Source organism: Lynx canadensis, chromosome B1, assembly GCF_007474595.2.
Source record: "Lynx canadensis isolate LIC74 chromosome B1, mLynCan4.pri.v2, whole genome shotgun sequence".
NCBI classification, from domain to species: Eukaryota; Metazoa; Chordata; class Mammalia; order Carnivora; family Felidae; genus Lynx; species Lynx canadensis.
In genome coordinates this window covers 117,947,335-117,968,895 of record NC_044306.2, presented here as the reverse complement: position 1 = coordinate 117,968,895, position 21,561 = coordinate 117,947,335, and the positions used below count along the sequence as shown (strand labels likewise).

Below are 21,561 nucleotides of genomic sequence, written 5' to 3'. Positions count from 1 at the left end.
TCTGGCAGCAATTTGTAAAGGCTCATAAAAAGTCTGAAGCTTACATTTCTTGTCTTTAAATTACAGATGCTTCTGCTGTGCAAGAGAGAACTTCACTTACATTGTTTTTCCAAAAACTTAAAACAATGTGCATGCTCATTTTTCCTCTAATAAAACCCTTTAAAATATAAAGGTATCAGTTTTAGATTAATCTGTTTAACTCTTTGTACATCACCTCCTGGAGAGACACCTAGACAGCAAAAACATCTATTAAAATGAGAAAATAACTGCTAATATGTAAACTCATGTAGGAGCTTTTTAATATGTATTAATTCAAGGTTGGATGTATTAGTGGTTTCACAACATTAATTTCTACATAAGTGGGAAGTTATTATCTTCAATCTTGGTGAGTTGGGGGAAATTGTAATGCTGACGTTCTGGATACTCATGAAGTTGCCCTTTCTGCCTTGATAACCTTGAAATATTGTACGATTTATATTCATTTTGATTCTATTTTCTCTTTAAAGTTTTATCTTCTGATAGAAAATATGTTTTTTTCCTTTTCTTTTTTTTTTAAACAAACACCTTTTTTAAAAAAAAATTCAGGATATGTAATAGGTCCATTGGAATAGGGAAACCATCTTGCCAATAGATGCATAAATATATGTATATATGAAGACTTTATTACAGTTCCTCAACTTGGACACAGTAGAAGACATTTGAAAAAACAAATGTTAAACTAATGTGGCCAATGGTCCGCCCGCCTTTTCTTATTCCTCTTACAACGGGACACCCCACATTTTATAGAAGAATGGAGGGAGGATCCATACTGCCCCTTTGTGTGGTTAATATTAGGTTGCCTCAGGGGTGCAGTCATAGATAACATTAGGTAAGTTCTAATCATCTGCAGTTTCCTCTATCATCCTAACCTCTCCTCCTACTTTCCATCTTTGGTAGTTTACAAGAACCTCTTCCTTTTACCTGACCCTCTCTCCAGTATTTTCTCTCATCAAATTATTCTCACGTACATACAAATATGGGTCTGGATTTAATATTCTTATTTTCAAAACTCAGCTATTAAATGTTGAGGGGAAACAAGAGGAGAAAAAGGTGCCTTGACAATAAAAACTGAGCAATATCCTGGGGTGAGAGAAGACAGGAAATTTTATTTTTAATCTTTTAATATCCAAGTATCAGGCAGGCTTCTAGTTAGCTATAAAATTTTGTTTCAATTCAAAAAACTGAATTTTAGTTGGTATTACATATAATCTAATTCCCTCACTGTTTTGTTTAGTTCCACTTATTTTGTTTAAAATAAATAATTTCTTATTCCGTATCTGAAATGTAATTTCATATATTTTTATCCAACAGCCAGCATGTACATATACTTAATTATTTGGCACATTTTCTAATAGATTAGTCCATCAATTTATTCATTTTAAAGAAAAAAATGTTTACAGTCACATTTAGGGCCCTTAATGTGCAGTTGGGGGATAAGCTTTGTGGATGTAGCCTTTATATTTAGTATAATTGAGGTCTAAAATAATAATCTTCTATTATCTCAACAGAGCAAATTATTGAAAAAGATGAAGGTCCTTTTTATACCCATCTAGGAGCAGGTCCTAATGTGGCAGCTATTAGAGAAATCATGGAAGAAAGGTAATTAACGCAAAGGCACAGGGCAGATTAACGTTTATCCTTTTGTATATGTCAGAATTTTTTCAGCTTTCACATACAAAGCAGTAAACAATTGTAAATTGAGTAATTATTAGTAGGCTTAGCTATTCCAGGGTTGCCAGCACTACACACTGTGCTATTCACCAGAGAGTCACAATATTTGACAGGACTAATAGTCTGCGAGCTGGCACAGGCTGCCCACTTGGAGATGGATGCCAGAAAACCCAGGCACGCACAAGAACCAGCCAGCCAGCCTGCCAGGCGCAAGGGTCCTGGCACCGGCTGCAAAGACAGGCCCCACTCTGGCTTTCCCACTTGATGATAAAGGGTCGCAGAAGAAACAGCGGGGAAATGTGGCACAAGAAAGGAGCCGTTGAGTTAAATTCACCTAGAGCTGTAAACGAGTAGTTCCCTCTAGGGACGTTATCCCTTAGTATGAGCAGAGGGTAAGTGTGAGATGCTGAATAGAAATAGAGAGGATTCTATTTATAGCTGCATTTTTTTTTTTTACTGTTAATCACAGGTATGCAAGTATTTACCTGAATCTACACAGTTAGTCCTGCATGTAGAAGACTCTAATGAGTGAGATAATCAATGCAAAGAGAAACTTTCATATTGGTATCCCCAGCAGTGAGCTGTTACTGTGCTAGGGTGCCTTTCTTTAAGAGGTAGGCAGTGTTATCATTAAAATATATTAGGAGACGTTCTGGGCAGCAAGGACATGTTTTGTATCATTCTTGCCCAATTTACAAATTATTCGTTGCTAATTAGTATGTAGAAATTCACTAAATAATCATCTAGTAGCCTGGCAGATACCCTAAGTGCCTTTTGTTACTAGCAAGCAGTAAGTAGTGCCTTGGTCCTAAGGAAAAATATAATCTATTTCTAGAACTATCCTATATTTTCAAAATTGCTGGATGCTAGTGATTTGTGAACCATCTTTTTAAAAATGTTAGAGATTCTTTGAGGAACAGTTCTAACTAGAATCTATTGTGATTCCCCAAGTTTTAAAATAGCTAAATTTAGTAAAGGACAAAAACCAAATAGTAATATGTCTTAGAAGACTGAACTTAACAAACTTTAAAAAGTTTTGTGCTTTGTGAAATTATGTCTAAAAATAAGCTTTCCCATTATTTTCACCCAACATATAATTTCAAAATAGTTCATTACAATTATCCATATATTTTGATACTGAAGAAGTATAAAGCTTAAAGTCTGTTATCCAGTTTGCTTGGCTTAGACCTATTTTTTAAAAATAAACCATTCATTTCTCAGGATGTGGTCATAGAATAAAATTATGCTCAAATGTTCAGTATTTTGGTTGCCTCAGCTTCATTTGCTAATTTTATGTGTGTGTGTTTCTGTGGATTTCTTTTAAGGTTTGGACAGAAGGGTAAAGCTATTAGGATTGAAAGAGTCATCTATACTGGTAAAGAAGGCAAAAGTTCTCAGGGATGTCCTATTGCTAAATGGGTAAGTGTGACCTGATGAGGCCTTTGATCTTCAGTCGTGGGCATTTTGATTCATTAATCTAACTCTGAGAATTGGGTTACCCAGATCAAAGAGTCATTTATGCCGGTTGAAATGAACATTGCTTATATTTATTTTGTGTCATCTCTTAAAGAAAAGGCATTAGTTTTTAAGTCAGGTACAAACTGTATTTAATTGAAAGAATGTAATAGCGAAGACGAGGTCCATTCAATTTGCTAAAAAGTATGATTCTTCCTGGGATAGGAAGAAGTCACCTTAATCCTTTAAATACCTTCCATTAATCTTTATGTTGTCATTTTTGAAAGCCTTGAACTTTGTGAAAAAAGACAAGCATGTCTTCCATGTAGCTCTAGCTTTAATGTAGGGGGCATTGCCCCCCCACTGTACTGGGCACAGTCTGCTAAACATTGCACGGTTTTGCATCCCGCCTAATTCTGACCCCACCGTATAGATGGCTAGCAAAAGGCAAGTTGCAGGAGCTGGCAAACATTGCCCTAATTGTGACCCAGACATGCAAAAATATACGTACATAAATCAATGCTCTCATCTGCCACAAGTGACCCTTGTTTTGTTTTGGTTGGGGTGGGGGTGTTGGGGTGGAATGGTGACCCACACAGGTGGTTCGCAGAAGCTGCAGCGAGGAGAAGCTACTATGTTTGGTGCGGGAGCGAGCTGGCCACACCTGTGAGGCGGCTGTGATTGTGATTCTCATCCTGGTGTGGGAAGGAATCCCACTGTCTCTGGCTGACAAACTCTACTCAGAGCTCACCGAAACGCTGAGGAAATATGGCACTCTCACCAATCGTCGGTGTGCCCTGAATGAAGAGTAAGTGATGCCTCCCTCTCTTTCCACTAAGAGCAAAACCTAATTATTGGTTTGTGGGAAGAGAGTTGAACGTGCATTTGTACATTTACTAAATGGGGATCAAAATGCCTGTTTCCCAGTCCTGCAGTAGGAAGTCGTATTTGCTAACACGGGTAATCCAAGGCGATTCCATGAATTCTTTTGTACCTTCAGACGGCGTAGACATTTAGTTAGGAGCAGCTTGCTGCAAGTCTGAATGTCCGTACCCACATGAACTCAGTCGTGCCGTAAATTTGAAAGTATCTGTGTGTCCACTTGGTGCATGTGACAGCCCTTTGTGTGGCTGGCAACCACATTAGTAAGTATTGACACCATTCCTGTGTTGCAGTAGCTGAAGCAGAAAGTAAGTTTGATGAGAAATTTTAGGATTCCCAGGTCAAGGACCTTAATGTAGCAAACGTGAAAATATAAGGCTTATAGAATTTCTGTAGAAACAGACTGATTCAGACTTCAGTTCAATCAAGTTTATCATTTTCACAACACCAATAAAAATTGCTTTCATTTTTACTGCTACTAAATAATCAAGAAATTAGTGGCTATTTATGCATTATTTTCCAGGAATATAAACATTTGGAACAGAGCCAGGGGTATGCAGTTAAATATATTTAGTGCATCCAAGGACTAGTATGTCTTTGTTTGTCAACCTTATCCAGTTTAGGAAGTTTAAATCTTCACTTGGAGAAAGTTTCATTTTTATTCTTCCTCTGCTATTCCTGTATAACATTTTTTTAAAAAGAGTATGGGAGAATTCACAGTGCTACACTGAAATGCTACAGTGTAATTTTACTGACAGCTGGCTCTAAAATAACTTTTTAAAAATGTTTATTTGTTTATTTTGAGAGAGAGAAAAAGCACTAGCAGGGGAGGGTCAGAGAGAGAGAGAGAGAGAGAGAGAGAATCCCAGGCAGGATCCACACTCAGCGCGGAGCCCTACACGGGGTGATCTTCCAACCAACCCTGAGGTCATGACCTGAGCCGAAATCAAGAGTCTGACACTTAACCGACTGAGCCACCCACGCGCCCCAGTTCTAAAATTCTTTTTAATTTTGCATTTCTTCCTTTAGTCTCCTTTCCTCTGCATTCACCAAACTGCAATATAGTTTACTGAATTTATAGAAATACTATGCCACTCATTGCAACATCCCATTGTAACCTCATTTGTTCCTTTGCTGACTATTATTCTGACTACTATAGCTTTACTAACATGGTTAGTAAATACTAACATGGATTCTCTCTCTGGGTCGTGGGGGGTATGCAAACCAATTATAAATAATATGTCTAGGAAAGTTACTGTTCACATATCAAAGGTGGGGACTTAGCTTCCCGTGGTAGTTATGATCCAAAAATCTCATGTATGTGTGTGTGTTCCTCACTGCCATAAATCCACTTTTATAATTGATGTGTTGGAAAGTGGAAATCTGGTTCATAACATATGACTCATAAACCTATGATGGACAGCTTTATGTGTAAAATACTTTTCAGTTTACCCTAATTTCCCTTGCTCCTTCTTTAAAAGATGTATTTAAATGCCTTTAATCAAAGAAAATGAAGTTAAGGCACCTTGAGATGATGTCCCTGATAGCACTTTTCTCAGGAATTAACTATCTGCCTTGTTGTTGTTTTTTTTTTTATTTTTTGTTTTTTAACGTTTTTATTTATTTTTGAGACAGAGAGAGACAGAGCATGAACGGGGGAGGGGCAGAGAGAGAGGGAGACACAGAATCAGAAGCAGGCTCCAGGCTCTGAGCCATCAGCCCAGAGCCCGATGCGGGGCTCGAACTCACGGACCGTGAGATCGTGACCTGAGCCGAAGTCGGACGCTTAACCGACTGAGCCACCCAGGCGCCCCTCTGCCTTGTTTTTTAAAGCAGACTTCCTTTTAGACTTGATGGCTTGAACTTCTAAACTACTGAGGAACTTCTTGTGAAAATAGCAGTGTTTTAATTTAAATTTCTTGAAGTTTCATGCAAACTATATTTCTTATTTTTTTGTAATTGATTTAATTTTCAGTTATTATATATCTGGTATTTTTCCCCTGAAGGCTTTTCTGTAATTTCTATAAATGCCATTGCCTGTCATGGAATCTGACATATAGAAAGAAATTCTGTCAAGAACTTTCCTAAATTGTATTATTTTGCATTTAAAATCCATGAACAGTAAAAGATTGGGCCAGGATCTAAGAAAAATCACAGTGTAAGTGGTCTAAATAGGAGGCGAGTACAAAACTATTGAAATATGTGTTTCAATGATTAAAACATTTTAAAGGCCAGTCTGCATACTTTTGCTTCTCTTTGTCTGGAATTCCATCATAAGGGTGAGTAATTATTTAGACTAAATTTTAGCTTGGGGCTAAGAGTGTTTAGAATAATTCTCAAAAAACAAAACAATGTACTTAACATACACAGTTAAAACAGACACCAATGGCAATAGAGACTTCATTCAGATATAGCTTTTGAAGTTTCTAATACCCCATAAAATACATTTTATATTTGGCAGAAGTTAGAATTATGACTTTGCCAAAAACAGAGGATAATCTCAAATTGGGGCTGCTGACTCAGTTTAATATTCAAGGCTGTATGAATCTCGTCACCGAGTTCTTACAAATCCCAATGCCTACATGCGCCATAACCAACCACTGTGAGTCCAGAAAAGAACTCTCAGAGTAATCTTTCAGTGGGAAAGTCAAAAATGGATTTTTACATTTCCTTTGAGATTAACCAGCTGTTTCTCCTTTAAAGATTTCCCTTTGAGATTTCCATTTTATGACTAAGCCTAACCAATATGTTTTTGGCAAGTTAAGAGTTGTGGGAGTGTCATTATAAGAAAGTCAAAGCCAGAAATGTGTTTTGCCATGCTGGGTGATGTTAAATGTTGTGTTTTTTTTTGTTTTTTTTTTTTTTAAGCTAACTTTATATTATAAAAATTTTCAAACATGCATAAACGGAGGAGTGCAGTCTAATGAATCCCTGTGGACCCATTACATAGCTTCAATACTTATCAACATTTTGTCAATACTATTTCACATATTTCCCCTACACTTCCTACCCCCACTGCCACCCCAACAGTGTTTTAAAGCAAAATACAGATACCATCTCTAACAGACAGTGTATATCTCTAACAGACAAGGATGTTTTTTATAAAACCTAGTTACACTGTCATTTTCATTCATCTCAAAATTGACAGTGATTCTTTAATATCTTTTCATGTCATGTTCAGACCACATTTAGATTCCTAATTGGATCTTTTTCAAAAAATAATAATAAAAAGCAAAACTATATTGCCAGCAAGAAAGCCCATACCTTGTATTTGATTGAGGCTTTTGAGTGGTACCAGTTCATGCCTATTGTCTTGCATATTTATGAATAAAACTTTCTATCACTTTCAAAAGTATCCCAGTTTGGAAGACAAATTATGGTTTCCATAAGCCTCTTTTTATTTATAATAGTTCCCCCTCTCTTTAGTGAATTTTTTTGTTAAAGAGACTATATAATTTGCTCTGTAAAATTTCCCACATTCTGGGTATGTAATTGCACATTTGTTTTATTCACCTTATCCCTCTATCCCAACTGTCTTTTGTGCATTGATATTAAGAGACTTAAAAAGTTACGTATGTGTATATTTATGCATATATTGGCAAAAATGCTTTTGTAAGTGGTAATGAAATAATCTTAATTCTTCATATCCATCAGGAGGGTTAAATGTCTGCTTTGTTCCATTCTTAATGATGTTAAGAGTGTTCAGTGAGTTCAGGAGTTGTCAGCTTGATTCGTCCATCTTAAAGTTTTCCCAGAAAACTTTCACCTAATGGTGTAGTGTATTGATTGAGGATCGTTGCTTGTTTCCATTATTTTTGTTTGAGTTTGCAAATTCACAAGTTTTTTATTTTTCAAAGTATAAATTTATGTATTACATTTGAATTTATTTTGCTAGTTTGTAAACTTGCATAAGGTTGAATATCTGATCTAATTTTTAGTTTAAAGTTATATATTTCCTTTACAGTAGAAATCCAGATGGTAACTCAAAGGTTGAGAATGTTTTTAAAAATCTGTTACATAGATGAATATTTTTATTACAGTTGCTTTACTGATTTGTTGTAAACAAATGTTGTAACCATGAGCCAAATTCTGAGTCATGTTAAAATGAAGCCGAGAAATGCTAATTTTAATAATATTCTAATAACATAGAAATAAAAATGCCTTTTAGTAGCCATTTCATGTAGGAAATCATCTTGAAGTCACTCTACCTTGTTATGCAGAGATTTTTTTGAGATATAATTCACATACCATAAAAGTCACCATTGTATTTTATGTTTTATTTTTGAGACAGAAAGAAAGCACGAGCTGGGGAGGGGCAGAGAGAGAGGGAGACAGGAACCGAGATGGGCTCCATGCTGACAGCAGAGAATCTAATGCAGGGCTCGAACTCACAAGTAAGAGATCATGACCTGAGCTGAAGTCAGATGCTTAGCTAACTGAGCCACCCAGGCGCCCCTAAAATTCACTATTTTAAAGCTTAAAACTCAGTGGTTTAGTAATATACTAATATTGTATAATATTAGTAACACACTAATATTAGCAATATACTCATTTGTGTAATAATACACAAAGTTGTGCAACGTTTTCTTCACTCCCAAAAGAAAACCCTGTACCTATTAGGCAGTCAGTTCCCATTTTCCTCTCCCCTAAAATGGCAACTGCTAATCAGCTTTCTTTCTCTATAGATTTGCCTGTACTGGGCATTTTGTATTAATGGTATAGAATATTTGGCCTTTCTGCCTGGCCTCTTTCACTTAGCATAATGTTTTAAAGGTTCATCCATATCATAACATTAATCAGTGTTTTATTCCTTTTAGTAGATGAGTAATATGCCAGTGTGTGTGTGTGTGTGTATACATACCTCACATTTTCCTTATCCATTCATCAATTAATGGACATTTGTATTGTTTCCACTTTGGGGCTATTATGAATAATGCTTCTGTGAACATCTGTGTACAAGTTTTTGTATGGACATATGTTTTCAGTTCTCTTGCAGTGACATTGTTAGTCATATGGTTACTCTATGTTTAACTCTTTGAGGAAATGCCAAACTGTTTTCCAAAGGAGCTGTACCATTTTTCATTCCTGCCAGCAGTATGTCGAGGTTCCAGTGTCTTCGCATCCTCATCAAAACTAGTTATTGTATGTCTTTTTTTATTATAGCCTTCCCAGTGGGTGTGAAGTGTATCTTGTCATTTTGATTTGCTTTTCCCAAATGACTAATGATGTTAGACATTATTTGATGTACTACTGGCTATTCATATGTCTTCTTTGGAACATGCCTACTTGATTCTTCACTCATTTTTAAGTTGAGTTCATATTTTTTGAGTTGCAAGAGTTCTCTATATATTCCAGATACTAGAACTCTAGCAAATATATGGCTTTCAGATATTTTCTTTTATTCTGTAGGGTGCCTCTTCACTTTCTTGATAATATCCTTGGAGCACAGGATTTTTCAAATTTGATAAAATCAAATTATGTATTTTTTAATTGCCTGTACTTTTAGTGTCATATCTAAGAAGCCATTGCCTAATCCAAGGTCTTGGGGATTTACCTCTGTTTTCTTTACAGAGTATTATAGTTTTAGCTCTTACATTTAGCTTGTTGATCCCTGCTAAGTTAATTTTATGATGTAAGAGTCCAATACCATTCTTTTGCATATAGATCAGCACCATTTGTTGAGGAGACTGTTTTCTCCATTAAATGGTCTTGTCATTCTTGTTGAAAATTAATTGGCAAAAATGTATGGGTTATTTTGGGACTCTTCTATTCCATTAATCTACCTACATTTCAGTCCTTATGGCAATACTATACAGTGTTAATGACTGTAATTTGTAGTAAGTTTTGAAATTGGAATTCACCTGTTTTATCCATTCCCCCTACCACCTCCCCTCTGGCAACCACTCTCTCTGTATTTATGTTAAGTCCTCCAACTGTTTTACAAGATTTTTTTTTTTTTTTTTTTTTTGGCTACTCTGGATTCTTTTCATGTCCTTGATAATTTTAGGATCACTTTTTCAATTTCCCCATATGGGATTTGACAGGGGTTCTGTTCAATCAGTAGACCACTATGAGGAGTATTGACAGCTTAACAGTATTAAGCCTTCCAATTGGTTAACAAAGGGATGTCTTTACATTTACTTAGGTATTTAATTTCTTTCAATGATGTTTTATAGTTTTCAGTATATAAGTCCTACATACTTTTGTTACATTTCTAAGTATTCTTTTTTTTTTAATTTTTTTAAAATATTTACTTATTTTTGAGACAGGGAGAGACAGCATGAACGGGGGTGGGTCAGAGAGAGAGGGAGACACAGAATCTGAAACAGGCTCCAGTCTCTGAGCTGTCAGCACAGAGCCTGACGTGGGGCTCAAACTCACGGACCGCGAGATCATGACCTGAGCCGAAGTTGGATGCTTAACCGACTGAGCCACCCAGGCACCCCTCTAAGTATTCTTTTTGATGGTATTTAAATGTAGTTATTTTGATTTCATTCTTGGATTGCTAATCATATGGTGTTTCTAGTTTTATTTTTTTATTTAAATTTTTTTAATGTTTTATTCTTTTTTTTTTTTTTTTTAGAGAGAGAGAGAGAGAGAAAGAGAGTGCGATTAGTGGAGGGGCAGAGAGAGAGGGAGACACAGAATGCGAAGCAGGCTCCAGGCTCTGAGCTGTCAGCACAGAGCCCGATGCCGAGCTCCAATTCATGAACCACAAGATCATAACCTGAGACGAAGTCAGACGTTTAACCAACTGAGCCACCCAGGTGCCCTTAATTTTTTGACAAACCTTCAAACTGTTTTCCATAGTGGTAGCACCAACTTATGTTCCCACCAACAGTGCAGGAGCACTCTCTTTTCTTGTACACATCCTCACCAACATTTGTTTGTCTTGTTGATGCTAACCATTCTGACTGGTATGAAGTGATATCTCATTGTGGTTCCGATTTGCATTCCTTGATGCCTGGTGATATTGAGCATCCTTTCAGGTATCTGTTGGCCATCTGTATGTCTTCTTTGGAAAAAATATCTATTTAGGTCCTTTACCCAATTTTTATTTATTTATTTATTTATTTATTTATTTATTTATTTATTTATGTGTTGAGCTATAGAAGTTATTTATATATTTTGATATTAACCCCTTATTGGATATGTCATTTGCAAATATCTTCTCCCATTCAGTAGGTTAACCTTTTTGTTTTATTGATGGTGTCCTTTGCTGTGCAAAACCTTTTTACTTTGATGTATTCCCAATAGTTTATTTTTGCTTTTATTTCCTTTGCCTGAGGAAACATATCTAGAAAAATGTTGCTAAGGCTGACGTCCAATAGATTGTTGCTTACTTTTTCTTCTAGGAGTTTTCAGGTTTCATATGTAGGTCCTCATCCATTTTGAGATTATTTTTGTGTATACTGTAAGAAAGCCATCCAGTTCATTCTTTTGCCTGTTGATGTCCATTTTTCCCTATACCATTTATTGAAAAGGCTGTCTTCTCCCACTGTATATTCTCGCCTCCTTTTTATAGATTAATTGACTGTGTACGGTTGGTTTTATTTCTGGGTCCTCTGTCCTGTTCCATTGATCTCTGTGGCTATTTTTTGTGCCATTACCATATTGTTTTGATTACTATAGCTCTGTAGCATATCTTGAAGTCTGGGATTATGATACCTCCAGCTTTCTTGTCAAGGTTGCTCTGGCTATTTGAGGTCTTTTGTGGTTCTATAAAAATTTTAGGATTATATGTTCTACTTATGTGAAAAATTCTGTTGGTATTTTTGTAGGGATTGCTTTGAATCTATACATTGTTTTGGGTAGTATGGACATTTTAGCAATATTAATTCTTCCAATTCATGAGCATGGTGTATCTTTCCATTTCTTTGTATTGTGGTCAGTTTTTTTCATTAATGTCTTATAATTTTCGAAGTATAAGTCTTTCACCTCTTTGGTTAAATATATTCCTAGGTGTTTTATTCTTGTTGGGACAATTGTAAAGGGGACCGTTTTTCTTAATTTCTCTTTCTGCTACTTTGTTATTAATGTATACAAACAAAACACATTTCTGTATATTAATTTTGTATCCTATAACCTTATTATTTGTTTGTTTTTTGGTAGATTCTTTTGGGTTTTCTCTGTATAGTATCATGTTACTTGGAAAAAGTGATCATTTCACTTCTTCCTTACAATTTGGATGGGTTTTTTTTTTTTTATTTCTATTTTTCCTTGTCTGATTGCTGCAGCTAGGATATCCAGTACTATGTTGAATAAAAGAGGTGAGAGTGGACTTCTTTGTCTTGTTCCTGATCTGAGAGGGAAAACTCTCAGTTTTCCCCCATTGAGTATAATGTTAGCTGTGGATTTGTTATATATGGCCTTTATTATGTTGAGGTGTATTCCCATTAAACTCACTTGAGTTTTTATCTTGAATAGATGTTGTATTTGTCAAATTCTTTTTCAGCATGTATTGAGAGATCATATGGTTTTTATCCTTCTTGTTAATGTGATGTATCACATTGATTGATTTGTGAATATTGAACCACCCTTACATCCCTGGAATAAATCCCCCTTGATCATGCTGAATAAACCTTTTAATATATTGTTAAATTCAGTTTGCTAATATTTTGTTGAGAAGTTTTACATCTGTGTTCATTAGGTTTTCTTTTATTATGGTGTCTTTGTTTTTAATATTAGGATAATGCAGGCCTCATAGAATGAATTTGGAAGCTTTCCTGCCTCTTATTTTTTGGAATAGTTTGAGAAGAATAAGTATTAACTCTTCTTTAAATGTTTGCTGGAATTCATCTATGAAGCCACCTGGTCCTAGAATTTTTTGGGTGTTTTATTACTGATTCAGTTTGTCACTAGTCATTGATTTGTTCATATTTTCCATTTCTTCCTGAGTTGGTTGTGGAAGATTATATATTACTAGGAATTTATCCATTTCTTCTAGGTTTTCTAATTCATTAGCATATAATTTTTATAATACTCTCATAATTTTTTGTATTTCTGTGATGTCAGTTATTTCTCCTCCTTCATTTCTGTTTTTGAGTCCTCCTTTTGTTGATGAGTCTAGCTAATGATTTGTCAATTTTGTTTACTTTTCAAAGAATCAGTTGTTTCATTGATCTTATTGTTATTTTTTAGTCTCTATTTCATTCATTTCAGCTCTAATCTTCATTATTTCTTCCTTCTACTAGCTTTGGGATTTTTTCTTTTTCTAATTCCTTTAGGTGTAAGGTTAGATTGTTTGAAATTTTTATTTCCTGAGGTAGGCTTGTAATATTATAAACTTCACTCTATGAACTGGTTTGTCTGTGTCCCAAAGATGTTGGACTGTTGTGTTTTAGTTTTCATTTATCTCCACGTATTTTTTTTATTTCCTCTTTGAGTTTCTTGTTAACGCATTAGTTGTTTAGTAGCATGTTGTTTAGCTTCCACATGTTTGTGAGGTTTGTGGGTTTTTTTCCAGTTTTTTTCTTGCAATTGATTTCCTGTTTCATATCATTGTTGTCAAAAGATGCTTAATATGATTTTAATCATCTTAAATTTATTTATATTTGTTTTCTGGCCTAATGTGATTTATCCTGGAAAATGTTCCATGTGCACTTGAAAAAAAATGTTTATTCTGTTGTTTTTAGATGGAATGTTCTGTATATATCTGTTAGGTTCATCTGATCTAATGTGTCATTCAAAGCCATGTTTCCTTGTTGATATTCTGTCTGGATGATCTATCCATTTATGTAAGTGGGGTATTACTAGTGTTGTATTACTGTCCGTTTCTCCCTTTATGTCTGTTTAATATTTGCTTTTCATGTTTTGGTGCTCTTATGTTGGGTGCATAGATATTTATAACTGTTACATCCTCTTATTGGATTGATGCCTTTAACATTATGTTGTCCCTGGTCTCTTACTACTGTCTTCGTTTTAAAATCTATTTTGTCTAATATAAATATTGCTACTGCATTTTTTTTCTTTCCTGTTTGCATGGAGTATCTTTTTCCATCCTTTCACTTTCAGTTTATGTGAGTGTTTAGGTTTAAGTTCTTTTCTTGTAGACAGTATATGGATGGGTCTTGTTTTTCAGCCAGTCATCTCATATCTTTTGAATGGAGCATTTAGTTCATTTACATTCCAAGTAATTGTTGATAGGTATGTATTTAATGCTATTTTGTTAATGGTTTCTGGTATTTTTTGTAGGTCTCTATTCCTTTTTTCTTCTCTGGTTTTCTTCTCTTGTGGTTTGATGACTTGCTTTGATGTTATGCTTGGATTCCTTTTACTTTATTTTGTGTACCTATTATAAGTTTTTCATTTGTGGTTACCATTGGGTTCATATAGAACATCTTGTGTGTATAGCTGTGTGTATTGAGTTAATTGCACTTAAATTTGAACACATAAAAGCATGAAACCTTTGTGCTCCTTCCATATTTTGTGTATACAGTGTTATATTTTACATATTTTTATTTGTCCTTTGACTAATTTTTGTAGATACAATTGTTTCCTTCCCTAAATTAGGGAAGTTTACAGCTCTTATTTTTTTCAAATATGTTTTCTGCCCCCTTCTCTCCCTCATATCCTTCTGGGATCCCTATAATGTGAATGTTATTTTGCTTGATGATGTTGCAGAGTCTCAGGTTATTCTCATTTTTTAAATTATTTTTCCTTCTTGCTGTTCAGCTTGGTTGCTTTCCATCTCCTATATTCCAGATAACTGATCCATTCTTCTGCATCCTCTGACCTGTGGATTCCCTCCAGGACATTTTTCATTTCAGATACTGAATACTTCAGCTAACACTGGTTATTTTTATACATTCTTTCTCTTTGTTGAAGTTCTGAGTTCATTCACCTTTCTTTCAAGTCCAGTATCTATGACCATTATTTTGATTTTTTTTTATCAGGCATATTGCTTATCTCTTTTTCATTTAGCTCTTCATTTTCATTAAGTCTTCGTGCAACAATTAAGTTTTTATGTATTCATCTTGTATTCTGCAGACTTACGAAACTAATTTATTAGTGCTAACTTTTTTGATAGATTCCTTAGGATTTACTACATACAAGATTATTTCATCTACACATACAGATAGTTTAATTTCTTCCTTTCCAATCTAAGTACCTTTATTTCTTTTTCTTGCCTAAATTTTCCTGGCTAGAACCTGCAGTAGATATTGAATGGAATTGACAAGAGCAAACATTTTTGTCTTGTTCCTGATTTTAGGGGAAAAACTTTCAATTTTTCACCATTAAGTATTATGCTAGCTGTAGGTTTTGTGGAAGCTCTTTATCAGGTAGAGGATTTTTTTTTCTATTCTAGTTATTTTTATTATGAAAAGATATTGGACTTTTTCTGCATCTACTAAGATGATCATGTGTTATATTGCTTTAATTTTTTGTACATTGGCCCAACATTGCATTCCTGAGATAAATCACAAATGACTATAATGTATAAATCTTTCATGTTGTTAAAATATGTTTGCTGTATTTTGTTAGGATTCTTACCTTTATATTAATGAATGATATTAGTATATTACATTCTTGTGATGTCTTTGTTTTTGGTATCAGGTTAATACTGGATTCATAGAATGCATTGAAAAGTGTTCCCTCTTCTATTTTTTGGAAGAATTTGTAAAGGATTGGAGCTAATTCCTTAAGTGTTTGGTGGAATTCACCAGCAAAGTCATGTAGTTCTGGGCTTATCTTTGTTGGCAGGTTTATTATTGTTATTAAATCAGTCTTTATATTGGTTGTAGTTATATTTATATTCTCTCTTTCTGTTTGAGTCAGTTTCAGTAGTTTGTGTCTAAGAATATGTCTATTTCACCTGGGTTATCTACTTTGTTGATCTATCATTTTTATAGTATTCCCTTATAATTTATAAGGCCAGTAGTAGTGTCCTGTTTTTAATGCCTAATTTTGTAGCTTGGATTTTCTCTTACTTTTCTTATTTAGTCTGTGTAGTTTTCTCAGTTTTGTTGATCCTTCCAAAAAACTTTTGATTTCTTTGATTTTATCTATTTCTATTTTTTATTTCATTTTTATTTCTATGTCTCTATTTTTTATTTCATTGATTTCCACTCTAGTCTTTAGTATTTCCTTCATGCCATTTGCATTGTGTTTACTTCGCTCTTTTTCTGGATTTTTAAGGTAGAATATTAGTTTATTGATTTCAGAACTTTTTAAATACAGGTATGTAAAGCTATAAATTTCCCTCTACTTCTGCTTTAGATGTATCCCATAAAGTTTAACTTTTTATTTTCATTTATTGCAGGGTATTTTCTAACTTCCCTTATGATTTTTTTAGTTAACTCACTGATTATTTAGGAGTGTGTCATACATACATATTGATTAATTACCCACCTTTGCTGCTTCTCCATTCATAATTTCACTCCATTGATAAAGAATACACTTTGCATGATTTTAATCATTTAAATTTAGGTAGCCTTGCTTTATGATCTGCCATATAGTCTGTCCTAGAGAATGTTCCATGCACATTTGAGAAGAATATGTATTCTGCTGTTTGGTGAAGTGTTCTCTAGATACTAGTTAACTTAGTTGACTTAGTGTTTTTGTTCCTCAGTTTTGTCTAGTTGTTATTATTCAGTACTCCACTTTCAACAGTAGATATATCTTTTTCCCTTTCATTCTGTCATTTTTTACTGTATTTATTTTGGTACCCTATTTTTAGGTTCATGTGTGTTTTTTTTTTTTTTCAACGTTTATTTATTTTTGGGACAGAGAGAGACAGAGCATGAACGGGGGAGGGGCAGAGAGAGAGGGAGACACAGAATTGGAAACAGGCTCCAGGCTCTGAGCCATCAGCCCAGAGCCCGACGCGGGGCTCGAACTCACGGACCGCGAGATCGTGACCTGGCTGAAGTCGGACGCTCAACCGACTGCGCCACCCAGGCGCCCCTCATGTGTGTTTATAGTTGTTACATCTTTATGAACTGACCCTTTTATTATTATAAAATGTACTTGTTTCTGGTAATAATATTGTCTGAAATCCTACTTTGTTATTAGTATAGCTACTCCAGTTCTCTTTTAATCACTGTTTACATGATTTTTTCTATCCATTTATTTTCAGCCTATTTGTACCCTTAAACCAAGTCTCATAGATGGCAGATAGTTGAAATTCTCAATCCATTTTTCCAGTCTTTGCCTTTTAATTATATTATTTAAACCATATACAGTAAATGTAATTACTGTTGAAGTAGGATTTATTGTTTGCCAATTTATTATCAGTTTCTGTATGTCTTTTGTTTAACTCTTCTTCCATCACTGCCTTATTTTGTGTTTAATGGATATTTCTAGTGGAACATTTTAACTCCCTTGTCACTTTTATTATATTTTTTGGAGTTACATATTTAGTAGTTGTCTTGGGGATTTTAGTTAACATCTTATAACAATATAATTTAGAGTAATACCAATTTAATTACACTGATATACAGAAACTTTGTTCCTATACAGCTCCAATCACCCCTTTTCCTTTGTGCTGTTATTGTCATACAATTTTATGCATTGTATATACATTAACACAGATTTATAATTACTGCTTTATATGGTTGCCTTTACATCATATAGAAAAAAGAGTTAAAAAACCATACGTATATAAGGTTGTTTCTATTTTCCTATGTATTTACTTTTACTGGTGTTCTTTGTATTTTCATGTGGATTCAATTACTGTCTAGTGTTCTTTCCTGTCAGACTGAAGGACTCCATTTAAAATTTCTTGTAGAGTAGGGCTAATAGCAATAAACACTCTAGTATTTTCATGGAATACCTTAGTTTATTATTCACTTTTAAAGCATAGTTTTGATATATATAGAATTTCTTAGTTGATGGTCTTTTTCTTGCAACATTTAAATATGTCATCCCAGCGCCTCTAGCCTCTATATGTCTTATGCATCATCAGCTGTTAATCTTATTGAAAATCTCTTGTATATGATGAGTTTTCTTGCTGCTTTCAAGATTCTTTACCTTTGGCTTTCAACAGTTTTATAATTATTCTAGGTGTGGCACAATTTTCATGCTACTTGGAATTAGCTGAGCTTCTTGAATGTGTAGGTTAATCTTCATCAAATTTGGGGAGTTTGGGCTATTATTTCTTCAAATAGTTTTCCTACTTCATACTCTCTTACTCTCCCTCATCTACTTTGTAGATGTTCATTATGAATATGTTGGTATGCTTGATAGTATCCCCATAGGTCTCAGAGGTTCTGCTATTTTTTCTTCATTCTTTTTTCTGTTTCTTGGACTGGATAATCTCAACTGACCTATTTTCAGCTTCTTTCCCCACTGCTTTTTCTCTCTCTTACTCAAGTCTACTGTTGAACCATTCTAATGGACCTTCTAATTTCAGTTATTTTACTTTCCAATTCCAGAATTCCCATTTTATTATTATAGTTTCTATTTCGTTTTATCTCATCTACTTGATAAAACATTGTTTTCCTACATTTAGTTACTTTTTTAAAGTTTATTTATTTGAAAGAGGGGGGCAGAGAGAGAAAGAGTGGGGGATGGTCAGAGAGAGGGGTGAGGTTCAGGGTTCCAACCGACAAACCATGAGATCATGATCCAAGCCTAAATCAAGAGTCAGACACTTAACGACCTGAACCACCCAGGCACCCCTACTTTTAATTTGTTAAGCATGGTTTCCTTCAGTTTTTTTGAACATACTTAAAATAATAACTCATAGTCTTTGTTTAGTAGTCTTACATCTGAACTTCCTCATTGACAATTTCTATTAACTGCCTTCTTCCTCTGTATTGACCACACTTTGTTTCTTTGTACGTTTTATAATTGTTACAAACTGGACGTTTCAAATAATATAATGTGGTAATTTAGGAAATTAGATTCTCTGCCCTACCCAGGCTTTGTTATTGTTGTTAGTTTAGTGACTTTTCTGAACTATTACAGTAAAATCTATATTATTTCCTCATGAGCAGCTGTGGACATCTCTGCTTGGTTAGCTTAGTGGTCACCTAATGATTAGACAGAGATCCTTAGTTACCTAAAACCAGTAAGTCTTCCAGTCTTTACCACGGGAGTTCTGTATGTGTTTTGGAGCATGCCTTTAACAGTTAGCCAGGCAATTTACAACTCTGCCTTACCCCTTTATTCCCTGCTTGTGCAGAGCTTCAAGTTTAGTCAGTTTAGAGTTGATGTCTTTTGTGAGTGAACATACAGTATGCATATGGCTTTCTGGCTTACCAGGAACATGTTGGCTTTTGCAAGCCTCCTATGGATATCTTATTTCCAGTATTTTAACTTTAAGCTTTTGAATTAGCCTTTTTTTTTTTTTTTTTTTTTTTTTTTTTTTTTTTTTAATGCCAACTGTTATCCACCACCTCAGGCAGTCACAGTGGTTAACAGTTACAAACACCTCCTGGGGAAAAGGCTGTACATACTAGGTGAACTCTAAGGTAAAATGAAGACAGCCTTGCTATTAGTGTCTTGTAGAGAACTACCAAATAGGTAAAATAATGACACTTTTCTGACGATGGAGCACTAGAGGATAGCTAACCTAGTTCTGCCCCTTCCAGTGGTTGCCAGACTGCTGATTTTTACTATAAATGTGAGTTGTTTTGAAGGTTGTCATAGAGTTCTGGGAACAATGAGAATAGGGCAAACTAAAAACCACAAAGCTTCTTCTTACTGAAATTTCATTGCTTTTCTTGAATCAACTCCCTGGAATGCTTCAAGTCTTAGTTAATTTGCAGGTTTCTGAAAAGTTAATTCTGACAGTATTTGTTAATATTTTCAATGCTGTTATGGAGGAGGGAAATTTCAGAGATCCTTATTCTGCCATTTTTGCTGACATCTCTAAAATGATAATTTCTAATTACAACATTCCTTCTGCATTTATTAGCCAGAAATCTTTAAAGAACTTTTTTCTTATCAACTGTTTGATTGCCATTAAATATAGATTGTGAATAAATAACAGATAAATGCATGGTATATATCTTTAGTTGTGAAATTTGAGAATGGGGATTTGGTGTCTTAGTAATCACCCAAAATGATCAGTTAGTCTGTTCTTTCTTTTTAGTATCATTATTAACTTGGGGTTTTAACCTATTTCATTTTGATGAGAAATGATAGAGGTCATAATTTTTGCCCAGATATGTTCATTGTCACCGAGATATTGTTAATTTTAGGCATTTTCAGTGGGCAGACATAGTAATTATTTTTTAGAAAGAGTGATTTTGAGCTTTTAAACTCAAATCATGAATTTATATTGTTATTTCCTGTTTGTAATTAATATTACAGGATATCTACTTATCTTTTACACTTCTCTTACCCTGAAATTCTTTTATTGACATTAAGAATGACTTCCTTGGGGCGCCTGGGTGGCGCAGTCGGCTAAGCGTCCGACTTCAGCCAGGTCACGATCTCGCGGTCCGTGAGTTCGAGCCCCGCGTCGGGCTCTGGGCTGATGGCTCGGAGCCTGGAGCTTGCTTCCGATTCTGTGTCTCCCTCTCTCTCTGCCCCTCCCCCGTTCATGCTCTGTCTCTCTCTGTCCCAAAAATAAATAAATGTTGAAAAAAAAAAAAAAAATTAAAAAAAAAAAAAGAATGACTTCCTTATGTCACAGTATACATAAATAATTTCGAAATACTACTAAGACTGTGATTTTCACTGAAGTCAGTACAGAATTGCATAAACAAAACAAGAATTTTAACAAAGAGAAAATATTTTAAAGTAGCAAACATAAGTCACAGAGCTGAAGAATACATAACTAAACTGAAAAATTCACTAGATGGGTTCAGGAGTAGACTACATCAAGCAAAAAGAATGCAAAAGAGTGAAGATAGCTTAAGGAATTTATGAGACACCATAAGAGGACCAATATAAAAGCGTCCTTGAGACAAAATAGAGAGGAGTAGAAAGCTTATTAAAGAAATAACAGCTAAAAAAATGTCTTGAAACAAATACACTAAAATTTAGGACTGCAGAAAAAGCAGTTTTAAGAGGAAACTTCATAGTAATAAATATCAGCGTTAAAAAAGAAAGATCTCAGGGGCGCCTGGGCGGCTCAGTTGTTTGAGTATACGACTTCAGGTCCGGTCATGATCTCACAGTTCATGGGTTTGAGCCCTGCATTGGGCTCTGTACTGACATCTCAGAGCCCGGAGCCTGCTTTGGACTCTGTTTCTGTCTCTTTCTACCCCTCCCCCACTCACGATCGATCTCTCTCTCTCTCTCTCTCTCTCTCTCTCTCTCTCACACACACACACACACACACACACACATATAAGCATTTAAAAAAAAATTTTTTTAATCTCAAACGACCTAACTTTACACTTCAAGGAAACTAATAAAGAACAAACTAAGCCCAAAGTTAGCAGAAGGAAGGAAATAATAAGCGTCAGAGTGGAAATAAATGAAATAGAGACTAAAAAGACAATGGAAAAGATGAATGAAACTAAGAGCTACTTTTTTGAAAATATAAACAAAATAATAAACCTTTACACTTATGAAGAAAAAGGAGGACTCAAAGAAATACAATTATAAATGAAAGAG

The 21,561-nt window shown here is 34.6% G+C and overlaps 1 protein-coding gene across 4 annotated transcripts in view; it reads left to right on the top strand.

Annotated features, from left to right (window-relative positions):
* The window catches only part of TET2 (tet methylcytosine dioxygenase 2), a 136,829-nt gene that overhangs the window by 91,035 nt on the left and 24,233 nt on the right, over positions 1–21,561 (top strand). For 2 of the 4 annotated variants that reach the window (XM_030313329.1, XM_030313330.1), the window contains exons 4-6: positions 1,548–1,638; positions 3,036–3,129; positions 3,765–3,973. In XM_030313329.1, the coding sequence (XP_030169189.1) occupies positions 1,548–1,638; positions 3,036–3,129; positions 3,765–3,973 (394 nt within the window). Of the gene's footprint in view, positions 1–66; positions 491–1,547; positions 1,639–3,035; positions 3,130–3,764; positions 3,974–21,561 lie in introns of those variants that run through there. The other 2 variants (XM_030313331.1, XM_030313332.1) reach the window with 2 other exon arrangements.